Consider the following 20,028-nt stretch of genomic DNA (forward strand, 5'->3'; position numbering starts at 1 on the left):
GAGGCTTTTTTCCCTGCTGTTGCTACTGTAAATTTTTTTCCTTTTTTTTTTTTTTTTTTGCTGGAGGGCATGTGTACTCAACAGAAAGAGACATCAGAGAAGGAGAGACGAAAGCACACTCCCTAATGAGATATGGTCATGCTTCCCCTCTATTTGTGTTTCTATTCAGGATTTTGGGCACACATGCAAGGAAAATGATTCTCTGGTGTGTTCCTCAGGCTGTGGGGTCTGGGACTTAAACCATGGGGCTGGTCTTGTGGAGTTAAGAATTAACTGCTCTACCTACCAGGCTATAGAGCCAGTCTGGCAATTTTTTAACAAGAGGACCCACCTCTTCATTTTGCCTTGAGTCCCCCAAATAATGTCACTGGTCCAGTTGCATGGTCATGTTGACTTTAAAAGGTGATTGAAGATTTTGTTTTTCACACTGGATTGTAAACTTTCTGCAGGCTGTGTCATTTTTGCAAACCTTCTCCTAGGACTAGGGCAGTTCTTGATTCTAGTAAATGTGCTTGCCAATTGTCCAGTTATTTTGTTGCTAAGGAGACGGAACCTTACAATTACCAGCTTTGGAATGACATCTTTTTCCATATGGCAAATGTGTTGTGGTGAAAAGAGCATTAATCTGAGAGTTCTGAAACCTGAGACTCTGATGTTGACATAAAGAGAAGAAAGGCCATGGGACTGACCGAGCAAGCACCTTCCCTTCCCAAGGCCTTAACACGCATATCTGTGAACAGGGAGTGCTCAGCATAGACCAGCATTTGGAAATAAGTGGGCCTCATGGAACACCAGATCCACAAAATTAACCATGAAAAGTATCTCCTGAACACTAGGACCAATGAATGAAGCATACTGTACCTTCCTAGAGTCACTAAGCACATTAGCGTGTTCAAGGAATGCTACCGTGAAGGAACCCATTTAAATTAAACTCATAGATTCTCAGTTGTAGGCAATATAGAATCCTTTTTTCAAGTAATGACTATAGCTCACTGAAATCACATATCATGAAACATCCCTTGGAAACACCTCCCTGGTTATTCTCTGGCGTAATGTTGTCTTCTAAGATTATATGCACTGGTGAGTGCAGATACCAAGCAGACCTTGGGCTGGTAGGTGTGTTCTACTTCCCCAATCACGGATGACAGCCCGGCCAGGTTGCTGAGCTGCTGACTTCCTCCCTAGTTGCTACATGTGATCACCAGCATCTCACCGCCCTTGTGTGCTCCAAGAACTGTCCTGCTTTCTTACATACCTTTTAGTCATTCTCATAATAAAGGTAGACTAAGACCAAAATACACTGAACAGAGTAAATAGGCCTATTCCAGTTTGCCCGGATTGTTTTAAAACATGCTATTTAAAAAATCTTTCACCCAAGCTGCCATATTATTGTGACGAATGAACCTATTGAATCCCTCCAACTCCAGGCTAACAGTTCATTTAAGAAGGTTTGTTCAAAAAATTATAGACGTAACTTTTTTTGAAAACATGATTCTCCTGCTTTCCTTCCCAACTTCTCCAATTTCAGCATCACGCCTTCAGAGCCCTGCAGCTTACAGACTGCTGTGCCCTTTTCTTATTATTTCACACACTGCTTAGTCTTTTGTTTGCTTTGTTAGTGCTGTATTTTTCCTTTCCTCCATGGCATTTTTAGGAGCTCCAGAGATTTACAAATCCAGTCCCCTGTGTGGGAAGCCTGTGGTGGTGTTCTCTTTCTTCCCATAGGACTTCCTATGCCAAGAATTGAGGGGAGCACCTGCTCAATCAGAGGACAGAATATAGAAGCAAACACATATTACTTTCTCTTTTTAAAAATTCAACACAGAGATTGAGTTTGCAGAACTCCAGTGTTAAGCAAGAGTTGGTGTCATTCTATGGCTACCAGGTCATCACAGGTTTGCAACTGGAAGATGAAAATGAGTGGTTTCTTGATGAATTGTGTAAATTTTTTTTTTTAAAGGAAAGGGTGAAGACCAGCCTTGAGGCATCGTGGTTAAAGGAGCTGGTTCCCATATGGCCAATCGAGCAGTTCAAAACCTTGGAAAAAGTGCTGGGTGCATGTACATGCATGTCCAGAATCCCAACAGGATGGAAAGGGGATTGCAGCATGACCATATTCCAGTGGGGATGCTTTCTTCCTTTCCCTGTCTAGCAAGCACACAGGTCCTTGGACAAAGGAGAAAAGAAGGAAGGAAGGAAAGGAAGGAAGTGAGAGACAGGATGTCTCCATATAATTTAGCATCACATCAAGGTTATAAAAGAACATTTTTTCCCAAATGTAATTATGTTTTAATTTATGTCTTTCATGAGAGTAAGGGAGAGAGAGAGAGAGAGAGAGAAGCACTCTTGAGAAGGTCTCCTACCATGACACTCTCACCTGCCTTCCCAGCCAGCCAGGATCATGGGCACATGTATCCAGTATGTGCAGATCAGCAGGGAAACTAAGCCCATGATTTTTCATATGGATCCAGTGTCACTTTAACAGACCATTAACACTGAGCCCTGAGCCAGGCAGGCCTCAAAGGTAATTTACTTTTTTTTTTCTTTTTTTGGAGAGGTTTTTGCTATAGGGCGTGTGCGCTCGCCAGAAAGACAGAGAGAGAGACAGAGAGACAGAAAGAGAGAAATCACTCCCCAGGGGGGATGGCCACGCCGCAATCCCTTCTCCTCCATTCTCCTTTTGGGATCTTGAGCACACATGTACATACATGTACGTGGCGTGAGTTTAAGCCACTGGGTCCGAGACTTGAACCATGGTCGACTACGTGCGAGTCCAGCAACATAGCCATTACACTAACTGCTGGTTCCTAAATGCAACTTACTTTTAAAAACTAGTAATAGTGAAATAAGAGTGAAAGGTTTGAAGCCGGATGGTATAGGTTTGAATTCTAGCTTTATCACTTATTGAAAGGTGACCTTACTTGGGTAAATAATTGTGTCTCAGCATTTTTCTTTGGAAAATTAAGCGGTCATAGTAGTATTTACAAAAATGAGTTACTGTGAAAACTGAATGATTGCATACTCTTGGTATGTGTAGAAGAATGCGCCTAGCACGGAGAAAGCCCTCAATGATTGACGCTGTTATTATTTATTACTAGTTTCATTATTTCTCCTACTTGCCACAGATTTGAGGCAATAATTGATAGTAATAAATTTATTTTCAGTGGAAAACTTCAAAAAACATAAAATTGACAATATAGGTTGAAAATGACATTTGGAAAATGTACTAAAATTCCTTTTTTTTCCTTTTGTATCTTTAGAGAGAGATTTTTGCTAGAGACAGAAAGAGAGAAATTACTGCCACCTCCCACCTACCTGGCAGGGATGGTCAAACTGCAATCCCTTCTCCTCCTTCCATTCTCCTCTCAGGATTTTGGACACACACACATGCATCTAGCGAGAGTTTTAAGTCTCTGGGTCTGGGACTTGAACTGTGGTCGACTACATGGGAGTCTAGCAACATGACCATTATGCCATCTGTAGGTCCCAACATATTATAATTCTTTTTTTTTTTTTTGAGAGGTTTTTGCTATATAGTGTGTGCGCTCACCAGACAGACAGAGAGACAGAGAACAAGAAATCACCCCGACCCCCCCCCCCCGGGGGCTCGCCAGACCCCCCCCCCCCGGGGGATGGCCATGCCACAATCCCTTCTCCTCCATTCTCTTCTCAGGATCTTGGGCATGCATGCATACATGCCTGGTTTGAGTTTTAAGCCACCAGGTCTGGGACTCAAATCGCGGGTGACTACATGGGAGTCCAGTGACACAGCCATTATGCTAACTGCTGGTCCCCCAACATATTATAATTCTTAATGTAATTGTTAGTCTTACACACAACTTGGCTCAACTTAAAATCTGTTCTCATGCATGAGTCTTGCTGAGCAACATTTTATATCACGCTGAGGTAGACCAAGAAAAATCCCACCTAGTGAAGCCATTGAAAGGCACACTAGTTTGCAATAACATGGTCCCAGACACTGAGCACTCGGGAATGGTGTAGATCAGGTAGGAGACACTATCCGCACAGGTATGGAGAGGAGGAGAAAAGGGGTGGGTGTCAGTGAAGGAGAAATCTTGAGCAGGGTAGCAGTTGACAATATACATGAAGGGAAACTAATAGGGTATCAAATGTTCATAAATAAGAATTTTAAACTCTGTCTACTCTCCAGCTTGTCTTCTCTTCAGCCCCATAAAAGAATATAGTCTATTCCAAAAGGAAAATAGGAAAAATGCTAAGATGATAAAGATTTATTTTAGTTTTTAAGACTTTGGTTTAGCAGACAAAGGAAAAAATGGCAACTTTGGGTTGCCCTATATGTGAGTCCCATATTACTAAAGAAATGAAAGAAGCAGACTCTACCAACTTAACTGTCAATCCAAAGAAAATGAGAATCACCTCCAAATGCTTAATCCCTGCACAGATGAGAGTGTTTTATTATTTTACAGGAGAGAAGAGTAGCGGGGGGATTTGTTTTGTTTCTATTTTTTCCAATATTATCTGTATTTGGAAGGTAGAGATAATTCTATCCTCAGGTTGCTATGAGAAATAAATACATATATATCATATAAATAAAGCTATTAGCACAGTGCCTGACACATAAATAGTAGTCTTTTGGAAAAGATTACTTGTACCTGCCTCACCCATCTTCCTGACTCACTGGGAGCCTAACTTTCTCTTAAATATACAACCGAGGGAACCAGCAGTTAGCGTAATGGCTATGTCGCTGGACTCCCACGTAGTCGACCGCGGTTCGCGTCTCGGACCCGGTGGCTTAAATCTCACGCCGGGCGCGTGTGCGTGCGTGCCCAAGATCCCGAGAGGAGAATGGAGGAGAAGGGATTGCGGCGTGACCATCCCCCCTGGGTGGTGATTTCTTGCTTTCTGTCTCTATGTCTCTCTCTGTCTGTCTAGCGAGCGCACGCGCCCTATAGCGAAAACCTCTCAAAAAAAAAAAATATACAACCGATAGAACGATGCAGATTTCCACAAAAGAAGTCCAAATGCAAGTCTCATATGGCTTGAATATTTTTCATCAACATGCACTTTTTTTTTTTTTGGAGAGATTTTCACTGTAGGGTGCGTGCGCTCGCCAGACAGACAGAGAGAGACATAGAGACAGAAAGCGAGAAATCACCCCCCAGGGGGGATGGTCACGCCGCAATCCCTTCTCCTCCATTCTCCTCTCGGGATCTTGGGCACACACGCACACGCGCCCGGCGTGAGTTTTAAGCCACCGGGTCCGGGACGCGAACCGCGGTCGACTACGTGGGAGTCCAGTGACATAGCCATTACGCTAACTGCTGGTTCCCAACATGCACATTTTATTCAAGCCTCTTGTCTTTTCTCCAAACAACTCCGAAAGTTCTCCTTCAAAGACAGTTTGCATGCATTTGCTGGTATGACTCTACCTGACTTCTCATTAAGAGGATGTTTGGAGGGTTCAGCACTTTTTCTTGGTTTTCCTATTCACGAATTTATGGGAGATAATAAAATAAGTTTTTTGATCCCTGAATTCAACTTATTTCACACTGAAGAAACATGTTAATCCATGCAGGTACCAAAAGTACAACTATGTTGGTATATTTGAGCTGAAAGAAACAAATCTAAAAAATCTGTTTATCCTCCCTCTCTATGTGTGGTTTAAAAGATAACAATTAAATAAATAGATAAATAGACAGATAAAAATAACAGCTGACAACAAACAAGCAACATGACTAGATCACAATGTCATTTCTTCCACCCAGATCTGTAGGGCTTGACTTCATGCAATGGTATGAAGAGGTTTCACGCTAGAGAGGTTTCAATTCTCAGTTTCCACTGAGAATGACATTAAATGAATCACAAGGAGCTGACGGATCCTTAGAAAAGGAGCTTTACTGGTTGTGAAACAGAGAATTAGATCCTGGTGCTTTCCCACTTCTTCCAACTCCTGGGCAACTCTGGTCTTCTCTACAGTATGAAAGCAGTCATGCTACTCTTTGAGAATGTGTATGCAAGAAAAGATCATAAGAAGGATTTGATTCTTCATTTTAATAATAAGACATAATTTGCAGCTATCCTTACTTGATTTTACCATATTTATCTATTAATATCAGTTAATAACCAAGTTAAATTTAATACAGCTTTATGGTAGGAAAGTCCAAAAAAGAAAAGAAAAAGAAGCAAATTATACTCGAGTTAAAAAACAACTTAGTAGCAGATTTTATACACAATCAATACTGTAATAGAACCAGTTTTATGTACTCATTATAGGAGAGCTATCTGATAATTTCTGGGCAGAAGTTGTTCATTGATTGACTTTTACTAGGTACAAAAAAAGCAAAAAATAAATGGAGATTTTCATAGTTAGGCTAGTTTCTCCTAAACACTCTAATGAGGCTTTATACAATGATTGCCTTACTTCTTATTTCTGAAGTATGCCAAAGGTGTTATAATCAATATTTTTATACATGTGTTTGAAGGGCCATCAGACAAAAGAAACATATTAAGTCAAAACTAATACTTTTCACATTAAAATTCAATATCAAAACTCAATTCGGGACTCAAGTCCACTTACCTGTGGGATGAGACAATAATGGTATTTACCACATAGAATCATGTGAGATTTAAAGTGAATCATTCATTTAAATGGCTTAGAATAGCACCTGGCATTTACTACTGAGTTGTCAGAAAAGTCATGACACATTTTTACATAGGAAAAAATGCTCCATGACATCTCTGACAACCCAATATACATTAGATGTTGCTACCGTTATTAGTATTTTGTTTAGAATCATTTCTTAACCTGTTTCTAGTACTTCCTAATTTTCTGGGCAAATATAAACAATGTTTTCTCAATTTTTGATAGTATCTCCATCCCAAAACAATAGCATTTTCTGTGTTGGAGAAAAATGCTGTCTATTATAGACCACAAAGCTCAGGACTGGATTACTCTATCCCTTACATGTAAATGTAAAATTAAAATTAAATGTAAAATTGGAAAACCCACCTTGAGTAAGTTTTACTTTTTCTCTCTACCCCTCAGTAGAGAAGAAAATAATTCAGTTTTTAGTAGTTTTCCCACTGTCTATTTCTTCTACCTCTGAGCACTTTACCTGCCTCACTATAAAAGAAGCAGATGGGAGCTTGAAGGAAAACAGGACAATGGAAATTGGAAGTCAAACGGTTAATGTGTGAAGCTAACAGTACAAATACAATGTTACCCTCTCTTGGATTTATCCAGCTTGGTGTTGCCTTTTTTCACAGAGTTTCAGTCAGAAATCTTCCTTTTTCATAAGAGAGAAACTGAAGTGCACGTAACTCAAATGGTGAATCCACTGATCTTAATTTTGAAAAGAGCTCAGCCTAAATGAAGAGTGGGTGGTCTTGGTAGCCTGCATGCTCATTGGCCTGTCTGCCCAAGTACACAGTGATCAATAACTTTCTGCCACTGGTTGACCAATGGGAAGATGGAGATTTTATAATCCTCTATGTATCACTACTGGCACAAATAAATATATGAAAAGCAGAAGACTGCCTGAATGTATGTTTAAGATATTTGAAGTCAAGGTTGCAAAGAGAAAGATGATAGCATCTTCATCTTAAGATTTGCCAAAGGAGTAAACTTTAATAATCACTATCCTAAAACATACTATACTATACTGAATTTATGTAGGTTCCTCTGCCTTTCAGATAATCATCCCGAAAATTGAGGTCTAGGTAATAACAATTATACACCAATCTACTCTATAGAATCTGGGGGTAGCAACTGGATTACAAAAGTATCGAAGTTATGGCAGTATTTTTCTATATTGTAAGATGATCCAGACAAGGAAAAGTTTATCATTTCACATTAAATGAAGGAAAATCTCTTAAAACTGCATAATTAAAAATAATAAACCCTGTAAGTTTTAGTTCTCTCAACCACAGAAGATGCGGCTGAACACGTTATGAAGGTGATAGCTTGGATGCTGATGAAACTTTGAGTTTATATAATGTGGAAAGATTACCTGTCCCAGGGATCGCCAGTCCAAACTGGCACTGCCGATATAAACGTGCTGTTTGTCCACAATCCAGAAGGAGGACTGCAGCCGGCCCTTGTTGTAGGCGGTCATGTTCATGTAGGTCACCTCGGCTCCTAGGAGTTCAAGGAAATCCCAGTCAGCCTCTGCTCCCAGGCCCTGCACTGGCCATCAGTCATCTACCAGCAGCAACACCCATGGTTTGCTGTTTATCGCAAGTGACAGCCGAGTATTTACACCAGTCGGTATACAAAAGACTCCAAGATGCTACTTCGTCCCCAAAATAATAAATACAAAAACATGTTTTTAAAGGAAAACATAAGACTTTTCCTATGACTCTGAGGAGGAGCCTCTGTACCTAATGACAAGACCATTGGCTTACTCAAGTCAGACCTACATTAAAATCCTGGCTCCATCACTTACCATACAGCTGGTGAGAAAGGGGCATCACACTTTAAAAATTTTGTAATAGTTTTTTAAGGTTTTTAGTCATTTATTTATGTTTTTATTTACTGGGGATAATCTTTACAGGGTCTCTCCATGCCATAATCTCCTCCGTCAGCCTTCCAGTTATCCAGGCTCATGGGCACAGCTGGCATGTTCGGGTCGACCCAAGATCTGGACCTAGAGCCTTTCCATGGCTCCCACATTGCAGAGTGGCATCCTACCATCTGCACCACCATGACTGGGCCTGTTTTGGAATAGCTTTCGTATAATTCTGAAATCAGTATTGTTCAGTATCACAGCTCTCCTTAACAAGAAATTTTGTCTCCATACATTATTTTACTCTGTTAGCCGTTCACTTGTCTTGATTTCTTCATTTTTTTGCCTTTCGCTATTTAATTTTGACCTGGTCTTTTCTTGGTCTTTCTTTAAACACAAACTTGAATGGTTATCTAGGTCACTCAAGACAATTGTTAAAACCAAAAATGAAAAAAAAAAACAACAAAAATGTACATGAAGAGCTAAATTTCACCAATTTTTAAGGCTTAATGTGTTAGAATCCACCATCAACCCTTTATATTTTGCTGCCTCAGGTGCATTTATAACCTCTCAAGAAAAGCATTAGTATACTTAATGCAAGGTCATTTAAATAAATTTCTGTGAAAGGTCCACTCTTTTTTAAAGAATGACCAAGTGCATACATCTAATGAACTAAGCTGTCCTGTCTTCAGATACTTAATATTAATGAACAGAAAAATATTCCATTGGCACACTTATTGTCAAAATCTTCATTCCTGGAGGAATACATAACAGTGTATGCACAATGACACATTCTAGGATATTAGAAAGGAGGGAGAATTATGTGCACTATGAAGTTAACCTCTCAGTTTTAGCAATACGTAAACTATGCATCTGGACTCCCTGTAGCAGAAGGAATAAAAGAGAGGCTATGGAAATAAAAGAGGATCTGAGAAGGGAGCACCCATGCAGATCTTCTCTGAGGACAGAGGAGTTTCTTCATTCCATACGTGATAACAACACATATTCCTCAACTTCCAGCATTCTGGCATAGTAGCATCCAAGGTAGAGGCACAGACTCCAGAGGAGGCACTGTGGATGCAGCCAAATCTGAATGTGCATAGTGGGTAGTTACCATGGCAATTAGGAGAGATGAGAATGGGCATGAGGTGGGCATGAGCTTAGGCACAGCAGCCTAAGACCCCCAGTGGACTAGCAGCAGCATTTGTCCTGGAGATTGTGTTACTAGGTTGTCAGAAAAGACATGACATATTTTTCTGTTTTTCTGTGCAAAAATGCATCACAACTTTTCTGACAACCCAATAGTTTTCTACAGCTCCCATGACTAAGTGCCAAAACAGGGTGGCTAGGACAGCAGGAACATATTCTGTCAGTTCTGGAGTTAGAAGTTTGAAATCAAGGTGTTGGCAAGGCCATGCTTATTCTGAAACCTGGGGGTGAGTCTTCTCTTACCTCTTTTGGTGGTGGCTGTCAACTTTGGGGGTTCATGTCTTACAGCAGTGGTGCTCCAATCTCAGTCTCCACAACATGTCTCTTGATGTATTGCAAGCATACATATTTCACTTAAGAATGTCTATATGGACTTGTCCTTCAATGAATCTCTTCATACTGCTGGGGTTTTTAATGTGTATGAGGAAGTGACAGTGAAAATATAATGTCTAAATAGTTTAATGAGAGAGAGAGAAGAGCTAAAAAACAATATCCTCGTAAGACAGAGAAACGGAGTGAGACAGCAAGGCAGTCTGTGTCTGTGCCATTCCTCTAACTAACTCTATGTTTTACCTTGAGTTTCTTCAAATTACTTGTTATTTAAGCTGGTTTGCAGAAGGACTTTGTTTCTTCACTGACTTATTTTTATGTTATTAACTAGATAATGTACTTTATTTTGTGCATAATTTTAGAAGTTTTGTAAAATATATATATATGTATATTATACACACACATATATGTATAGATTTTAATATTTAACTAAAAAATTCAGTTCCAGCCTAAAAATTCATGCAACTTTTAGCAGAGTTAGTTGCATCTGTTGCATGCTTAAATGATTCAAATTTTGATGATTTAAAAAAAAAATTGCAAGAGTGTGCACACTCACTAGAGAGAGACAAAGTGAGAGAGAAGGAAAGTGAGAAAACGCCCCACATTGTGAACAGTCATGCTACAATTCTTTCTCCTCCATTTCTAACTCTTTAGAATTTTGGGTATGTACACATACATGCCCGTCTTGTTTTTCAAACTATCAGGTCCAGGGCACAAACTGTGTGGTCAGTCATATGAAACCTAGCTGACTTAACCACTGTGCCACTAGCTGGCCCAATTTTGAAGGTTTTTTTTTCTTTTTTTTTTTTTTTTTTTTTTGAGAGGTTTTTGCTATAGGGCGCGTGCACTCATCAGAAAGACAGAGAAAGACAGAAAGACAGGAAACAAGAAATCATCCCCCAGGGGGGATGGCCACGCTGCAATCCCTTCTCCTCCATTCTCCTCTTGGGATCTTGGGTACACATGCACATGCGCTGGCATGAGTTTAAGCCACCAGGTCCGGGACTCGAGCCACGGTCAACTACATGGGAGTCCAGCAATGTAGCCATTACGTCATATGCTGGTCCCAATTTTGAAGATTTTAAAACAAACATCCTGTTTAAATATCCATTATAATGACACAAAAAGAAATATGCCATTATTTTCTGGTTAAAAAGTAAATATGAAGTTCTATATTTCCCATGGATTTTCATGATAAATACTGAACATGTTCTATCTCCAAGTTCATTTCCACAAAGCTACCTGTGAACAGCAACTATCAGGTGCTTTAACAGGTTTTATGATATAAAATTTACATATTTAAAGAATATGTGTAACATGAATAAATTATTAAGCACAAGGATAAAATGGACACTTGGGTACTTTCCACCTTACTTAAAACTAAACCTTACAATATTATTAAAATAATGCTTTTTAGTTGGGAGCATTTCAGTCTTTTACCACGACCCCTGCCCCACACCCAGGGGATACGCGGCAATGTCTGAAGGTATTTTTGGTTCTCACACTGTTTGGGGACTGCTCTTAGCATTGAGTGGGTAGAGTCCTGGGATACTGTTAAACTTTCTACAATGTACAGGATACCCTCGCCCTAATAACAAAGAATTATCCAGCCCCAAATGTCAGCTGTCCTAAGGGTGAGAAAGCCAGCACTGAAGATGTCTGTTGTTTATGCCTGATCTCATGGCCCTACCACCTTCCAGCATGCAACCACTCTCCTGAATTCAATATCTCCCACTGTCCTTTTCTAAAATATATTTTATCACATATGTATGTATCCTCAATAGCATAATAAAAATGAGTTTATTCCTAGCTTTAGAACAAGTTATTACTGAGCCTAATGCATGTATCAAAGAGAAATACATCAGTATTTATAATTGTAGATTTCTGGGAAGGCTTTCAGATATTTCCCGACACCAAGGTTTGCAGCAGAAATCTATCAATCAAGTTCTTCTTCTGAATATATTAATCGGTATGAATGGTAAAAAAGGTCATAGTTAGCTTGCTCTTTGGTACTTTAATTTTTATTAACCACTACAGTTTAATCAATTTAATTAGCAACATTTTAGAATTCATTGACTTGAAGGCTAAAGTGAAATTAAAGGGTAAAAGTCAGGTGCCAGGACACATTTCTGCTTCAGCTGATTAAGTGAGAACAAGAAAACTTTTAAGATAATCAATTACATGTTCCAGCTGTAGAAAAGGTAAACCTTAAGAGCTTGCTACATTTTAAATTTTAATATACTTATTCAAATATTGTCAGAAATATGTTGTGGAATTTTTCTGCCCTTGCTATTTTGTTTTTAGTCCACATGTTTAGATTCATGATAGTAGTTTCTCAGAGTTGTTTCTTCACTCCTATACATCTTTCTTATAATTCGGATATTTTACTTTTAGAGAAATATCATGGTTTGATTAAAACTTCATAGTCCAACAGTTAAGCTATCTATAGTAGTAATAATTAATTTCAGGAAACACTGGACTTAAAAACTAACAATAGGCCCAGCCTGGTGGTACAGTAAGTAGTGTACTGAAGTAAAGTTTTGGAAGCCATATGGCCAACCCCATGTTTGAATCCCTAGCCCAGTTGATTTGAAACATGCTGAGTGTGCATGCCTAAGATTCTGATAAGCAGGAGTGCTAAGCAAAGAGAATTATGTTGTGACAAGACCCTATTGACAGTTCTTTTCTCTCTCTTTCAAACTGTCTATATGAATAAAAATAATAATAATAACTTTTAAAAATGTTTATTATATGCTTAAAAACAAAATTTATTTAAATACTATTTCCTCAATTGTGCTTAAAATAAAAAGATCTATGATGAAAACAAACAGGCAAAAACATTACCTACTGTGACTTACCAATTTTATTAAAAAATGATAGCACACAGATACATTGACCAACCAATGTAACAGAATGGAGAATCTAGAAGCAAATCCCCAAATAAACGGCCAATTGATTTTTGATAAAGAGCACAAGACAACCCAGAAGTGAAAAGAAAATCTTTTCAATAAATGGTGCTGAGAAAACTAGATATCTACCTGCAGAAAAATTAAACTAGACCCTCATCTCTCACCACTAATAAGAATTAATTCAAGATGGGTTAAAGACTTAAACCTAAGCCTCAGACCATAAAATTACTGGAGGAAAACACTGGAGACACACTTTAATATATTGGAATAAATAAATATTTCTTAAATAAGATCACTAAAACAAGGTCAGTAACTCCCAAACTAGGTAAGTGGTTTACATAAAGCAAAAAAGCTTCTGAATAGCCAAGGGAACAATAAATAAAGAGAAAACCCTATGATGGGAGAAAATATTTGCAAACTATTGGACAAACCTTTGGACAAAGGTTTAACAACAAGAATATATAAGGAACTCAAATAACTCAATCACAAAAGGTCAAGCAACCTGAACAAACAACTCTCAAAGGAAGACACATCAATGGCTAAAAAGAGGACCAGTCAGTGGTTTGGTTAAGGCAGTTGAATCCCATATGACCAACAATGCAGTCTGAGTTCCAAATTCAGAAGCTTGAAAACTGTGCCAGGTGTGTGTGTGCATGCCAAAAATTCCAAAAAGAGGGAGAAATGGAGAAGAAGAGATTGTGGCATGACCACTTCCCATGGGGGGTGGGTTCTCATTTCACCTCTTTAAAAATATATATATTTATTTATTTAATTGTGTTTATTATTATTTATTATTTTTAAAAAAATTTGACCAAAGAGACAGAAAGAGAGAAGGGGAAAGTGAGAAAGCAAGCCACCAGGTCTGGAACTCGAACTGTGGCCAGCCATGTGGGAGTCCAGCACCTTAACCTCCACGCCACCTGCCAGCCCCCAAATCAATGAAAGAAGGCAGTCTCTTAGGACCCAATATTTCATGTCTTTCCATCTCACTCTGGTGAGTTCACACACACTCTGGCAAGCTATAAAAAAATAAATTTAAAAAAGAAAAACAAAAGAAAAGGACAAATGGCTAAAAGAAAAAAAAAAAAGAAAAGATGTTCAACATTCTTTCATCATAGGAGAACTGCAAATGAAAACCAAAATTAGGCCCAGCCTGTGGCCTGGTGGTTAAGGTAGCTGGATTCCAATGGCTGACAGTGCAGTCCAAGTTCCGGACCTGGAAGCTTGAGAAACACAGAGTGCCTGTGTGTGAGTGCCAAAAACAAAAACAAACAAACAAAAAAAACAAAGAAAAGCGAGGGAGAAATGAAGAAGGGACTATGGCATGAACACGCTCTATGGGATGTGCTTTCTTACGTTCCCACTCTTTCTGTTTCTTTTCAGTGAGTGCATGCACACAGTGGCAAACTTAAAAACAAAAAACCACAATGAGATATCACCTAACTCCAGTTACTATGGCTATGATCTAACAAATAGGAGAGGTTACAGAGAAAAGGAAAGCCTTGTACATTGCCAGTAGGAATGTAAATTAGTACAGCCACTGTGGAAAATAGTATAGCATTCTTCAAAAGTCTAAAAAATGAACTTACGGTATGACCAGCAGTCCCACTCTTGGGTATATACCCCAAATCACCCAGTGAAAGATACATTTGTACCTTCATGTTTATTGCTACATTATTCACAATAGCTAGGTCATGGAATCAACCTAAGTGCATGATGAACAACCAATGACTGAAAATATGGTACACATACACAATGGAGTTCTACTCAGACACAAAGAAGACCAAAATCCTGTTATGTGACACCAAGTAGACATGACTAGAAGATACCATACTAAGCAAAATAAGCCAGACTCTGGAAGACAAATACACATGTCTCAGTTTAAAGTTTACCAAACACCTGCACTCTATAATGAAAACTGAAGGACTTGGAAGCATAGAACCAGTGGAAGGTAGATACCAGAAGCTGCTTGGGGAGGGGTATGGGGTAGTGGGAAGGCTAGTGAGAAAATTTTTACACAAGAGTACATGTATCCTAGAACAATAATTTTTTTAAAAAAGTCAATTTAATACACCTTTAAAGAAAACTAGTAGAACTATAACACACATGCACAACATAACATAATGTTGAAGGTAAAGAAGGTAAATAAGTGTACAATATACCATATGCATGCCTTGGAAAACCATAGGATAGACCACAATGATATACACTGATTCTAAACCAGAAATCATAATTATTAGTTAATGCGTTAAAAAATAATACAAAGCAGATAGACTTAAATAAGTAAATAAAAAGTCCTGGAGGTTAGTAGCCAGAGCACATGGTTTTGACTTTCTCTCTTTCCCCTTCCTGTTGAGGTCATACAGCTACTTATTATGTACAATCACCAAGACAAGGAGTTGGGAATGAAGGTTTCCCATTTCCAAGGCTTCTGTGTTGGTGTCAGTGCTCAGTGAAAGAAGGCAGTCTCTTAGGACTCAATATACTGCAGTGCCAAGGAGAATGGGGACCCAACAGATTTAGGGGAGGTTTCCTTTCTTGGCATCATCCACATCACTCTATTTACCTTACCATTTGCTGTCCAATAGTGCCAGAAGACTCTCTAGTCCACTCTGCCAGGAATCTTGAGTTGGCAGACATGCACTCATTGTATATGACACCTCATCTAATACATCAACAGCTCAGAGGAGGCTCAGCGGATAGAAAAGACGTATGTCTGCCATTGATGCAGATCAAATGGAAGAAATGGGAATTATTTAGGAAACTTGTAAGAAAAATTTAAAGAACAATCCAAGAACAAGGAAATGTTCTTAGAAATTTTAAAATTCCAAAATAAAAATTGAATTCAGGCAGCCTAATATAGGATTTGCAGCTCTGAGAACTGAAATAGAGATCTAGAAGTTTCACTGAAGTTATTCACAACACAGAATGAAAAGAAGTGGAAATGCTGATGCATGAAAGATACCTCTAGGGAGCTAATATCAGTCAAAATTTTGTAGAAGAATAATGGATCTTTCTAAAAGTAGGGGTAAAAAAGCTAATAAATACAAGCAACAACAGCGAACAAAAAAGAAGTGAGAAGATTTGACTAAAATACTCAAAACCTCCTAACTACAGTTCTAGAGAGATCCAAAATCAGAGGGGAAAAATTACAAAGTAAATAATAAAGTTAAATTTCCAAGAACTGAAAACACATTTCTAAATTTAAAAGCCCACCAATCCCTGGCAAGAGATAAAAATAAAAAGACCCATACACATCTCAAAATAAAATTTCAGAACATTGGAAATAGCTCAAGATTCTCAAAGTTTTCAGAGAGAAAATGAGTAAAAATGATAACATATAATGATTAGTTCATCTGAATTATGCCAGATATCTTAACAGTCACAATGGAAATCAGAAAATAGTCTGAAGGGAAATAAATGTGTATAGTTAGCAAAGATGAAAGGCAGAATAGAAACACCATGTTTTGTCAATCAAAGTATAAATTCATCTAGAAAATGGTCAAATTTTTAAGCAGTACTTACAATACATATATAATTTGGGAGAGTATGTAGCTTGTTGGGAAAATATTCATCTAAAATATAAAGTATGTACTTCCATTGGACTTTTTTGTTTTAGTATATTTGATGGAAAGGAAAAAAGTGACTGGATTTTAATATTTCTAAGGACTTGAAGTTCTTTCAAGGTTTGTCACTAAAAGAAAAAAATAACAAAAAATTTAAAACAATACTCCCTATATTTGTGTAGTATATTATATATATTTTTTAAAATAACAAAAAAAATTTTACAGACTCAGCTCATTCCTTGGCTTGACAGCAATGACGGGTACAAGGGTCTGAGTCTCCAGAAGATGATGACTTGCCTGATGCCCACTGCTGTAACGTAAGCTGAGACCTAAACTCAAGGTTTTCACTTCAAATTCCACTCTCCTTGACCCTGCTCAGAATCACACAGCAATCTGAAATATTCTGGCATCCTACGATGGTGTTATTCTAACGAGTGGTGATACTTGATTTGAGTCTCTGTATTAGAAGAGACGGGTTTCTAATGAGGCCCTTGGTCAACAGTCTGCTTAGCAAATGCTAAAGAAAAAAAGAAGAAGAAGAGGAGGAGGAGGAAGAGGTGGAGGAGAAGGAGGAGGAGGAGGAAGAGGTGGAGAAGAAGGAGGAGGAGGAGGAAGAAGTGGAGGAGAAGGAGGAGGAGGAGGAGTGGTGGAAGGAAAGGAAGGAGAGAAGAGACGTGGTGCTAATTAAGAAGCCGGACTTGGGACATTAACTCCAGCATGCAGCACAGTGCTAGACTTGTTTAAAGGTCCAATAAATGCAATAAATAAACAAAATGGAATCGTGAAAGAAAATGAACTAAGGCTATGGCTTTCTAAAGTGGAGTTGGGAGACTGTGAGAAAATGGAACTCACACCAGTTAAAGGTCAAACCACAGAATTTTACAATAGATTTGAATAAAAAATCGAATTCCATATCACTGACCTTTACCATCTCTCAGCTCATTGTTCCCTAATTGACTAACCAATTAGAACAGATTTGCAATGTAAGATTTCTGCCTAGCCAATGAATTGCTTCCAAAACCAAATTCTGTGGAAGTCCCCTACTGAGAACTCTGTCCTGCCTCAGCCTCTATGGTAGTGAACTGCACGGTGGAGCTGAAAGCCACAGACAAGCCCGCTTAGGTTGGAGTTCCCAGACCAGTCAGCCTGGTAACCCACTAGGCATATGTGCACATGCCGGGACTACTGACCAGCTGCAGGACTAGAGGAAGGGCACTGTAGCATGAACAAGCCCTTTGGAGGGTGCTTCTCCTTCTCTCTTGGGCACACACGTGTGCTCTATCATGGAAACAACAAAAATCTCTTATACTTGCCTTACAGGACATTACCCAGGGTTGCCCTAATTCAGTATACCTGAATTGCAATTTTTTAATTTCCCAAATAAGTGCTACTTCCTTTGACCTCTGTGTAAACCTTTGTCCTTTAAAAAACAAACAGGGACCAGTAGTTGGTGTAATGGCTATGTTGCTGGACTCCCATGCAGTAAACCGTGGTTTGGGTCCTGGACCCGGTGATTTAAATTCACGCCAGGCGCGTGTGCATGCATGCCCAAGATCCTGAGAGGAGAATGGAAGAGAAGAGGCTGTGGTGTGGCCATCCCCCCTGGGGGGTGATTTCTTGCTTTCTGTCTCTCTGGCGAGTGCACATGCCCTATAGCAAAAACCTCTCCAAAAAAATCAAATCAAATCAAACAAACAAAACACAAATGAATGGAAACTTGTTTGCAAGCACCTCTCTCTGTCTTTCTGTCTGTGTCCTTTCCATTTCTGTTTGTCTGAACAACTGACCAAAGGAATCAGCTATGGTTTCCAGAGCAATCATAATAAACACACTAGGGTAGTAAGGCCTCAGGGAAGAAAATAAGCTAGAAGAACAATCCTTTGTATGTGGGAAGTATGGTTAAATTAAGCTTTAAAGATGGTTCTGTTTCAAGCCAAATTCATAACAAAAGGAAAAATTAGGCAGTTAGACAGGACTTATTAATATAACCTAAACAAAACTCCCATATGTTAACACTTCAATTGTTCTTTCCTTTGAGAACCAATGGTTTCAACATTTATTTTTCTACTTCCAGGGAAAAATATTATAATGTTGTCTCCCATTTCAAATGTGATAGGAATTTGTTTCTTTCTTTATCAAGTTACCACTGAAGTCAGACAGGAAGGGGGTGGATTTCAACATTCATTACAGCCAACCTTGCGTTCAATGTCTGAGGTTTAATCTACTGGCAGCTTTTCATGGCTCTAAGATCCCTAAATTCTGCTTAGCACATCTTTGGTCTTAAGGAGTCCAGCATCTTACTAATCCAAGGAGTGACTATTGTGCCTCAATGTGCCTATCAAACCTTGCAGTAGGATTGTTCCTATCAAGCCGTGCAGTAGTGAAAGGATGATGACATTGGAATTCTTTATGAAGGAGCTGTGAGTAAAAATTAAACCATAGACGAGATAAGGACAAGGACAAGAGCCACTTCCAAGTGTCAGAATGAACCACAGAGGTGGTTCATTGTATTCATGGTATCTTGATACACCATCTGCTGGGAATTCATGGGACCACTCGGGGTTCTTGATTCATGGTGCATGGAGTGGCATTGTCCAGCTCCTTAGACACGTTAACCCCTGCGACACCCTGGCTCCTCTTGTTAGTTTCTCAGCCCTCAGTTTCACCAGTAACTCTTTTTTTTTTTTTTTGGAGAGGTTTTCGCTATAGGGCGCGTGCGCTCGCCAGACAGAGAGAGACATAGAGACAGAAAGTGAGAAATCACCCCCCAGGGGGGATGGTCACGCCGCAGTCCCTTCTCCTCCATTCTCCTCTCGGGATCTTGGGCACACATGCACATGCTCCCGGCGTGAGTTTTAAGCCACCGGGTCCGGGACGCGAACCGTGGTCGACTACGTGGGAGTCCAGCGACATAGCCATTACGCTAACTGCTGGTTCCCACCAGTAACTCTTAACCGGGACAGAAAGGGAGCGAGTGCAAGGGAAAGGAGGTAAGGGGGAGATCTGAGAACAATCTATGGAAGACATCTCTAGTGAGTCCCTGGTTCCGACTTAAGAATCCCAAGTCAGACTTTCTTCTTCTTCTTCTGCCAGTTAGCGTGGCTGTTTCCCTGATCAAATCATTTAGCTTCCCGTGCTTCAGTTTTCTCCTCTATAAAATGGGGGTGAAAGAAAAGAGGACCTATACATGAGTTAGTAGCTGGGGCACTGACGCGAGGGAAGCATTCAGAAATGTGAATTTCGGTGCAGTCACTTTTGTAACCACTCATCTCTAGTCATTTGTTTAGTGTTTGTCTTCCTTGCTAGTTTCTAAGCCTCGGGATGCTAGCGACAGGGTTCTGACTTAGGCACACAGAGGAGTTCAATAAATGTTTGTTAAATAAATGGGTTAACCGTGCTGGACACATTTTTCCTTCAAAAGTTAACAAGAATTCAAACAACTCACTTAATGATCACATGGCAATTTCAATCGTGCTATATAACCAGGGGAAAACGTTCAAGTTTCAAAATTAAACTTTTTATGATTAA

General features: G+C 39.2%; 1 protein-coding gene across 1 annotated transcript in view; it reads right to left on the reverse strand.

Annotated features, from left to right (window-relative positions):
* The window catches only part of PLD5 (phospholipase D family member 5), a 157,483-nt gene that overhangs the window by 96,969 nt on the left and 40,486 nt on the right, over positions 1 to 20,028 (reverse strand). The window contains exon 2 of the mRNA XM_006157204.3: positions 7,992 to 8,119. Within this exon, the coding sequence (XP_006157266.1) occupies positions 7,992 to 8,102 (111 nt within the window). The 5' untranslated portion in view covers positions 8,103 to 8,119. The remainder of the gene's footprint in view (positions 1 to 7,991; positions 8,120 to 20,028) is intronic.

The sequence above is a fragment of the Tupaia chinensis genome, unplaced genomic scaffold (assembly GCF_000334495.1).
Source record: "Tupaia chinensis unplaced genomic scaffold, TupChi_1.0 Scaffold000532_1, whole genome shotgun sequence".
NCBI lineage: Eukaryota > Metazoa > Chordata > Mammalia > Scandentia > Tupaiidae > Tupaia > Tupaia belangeri.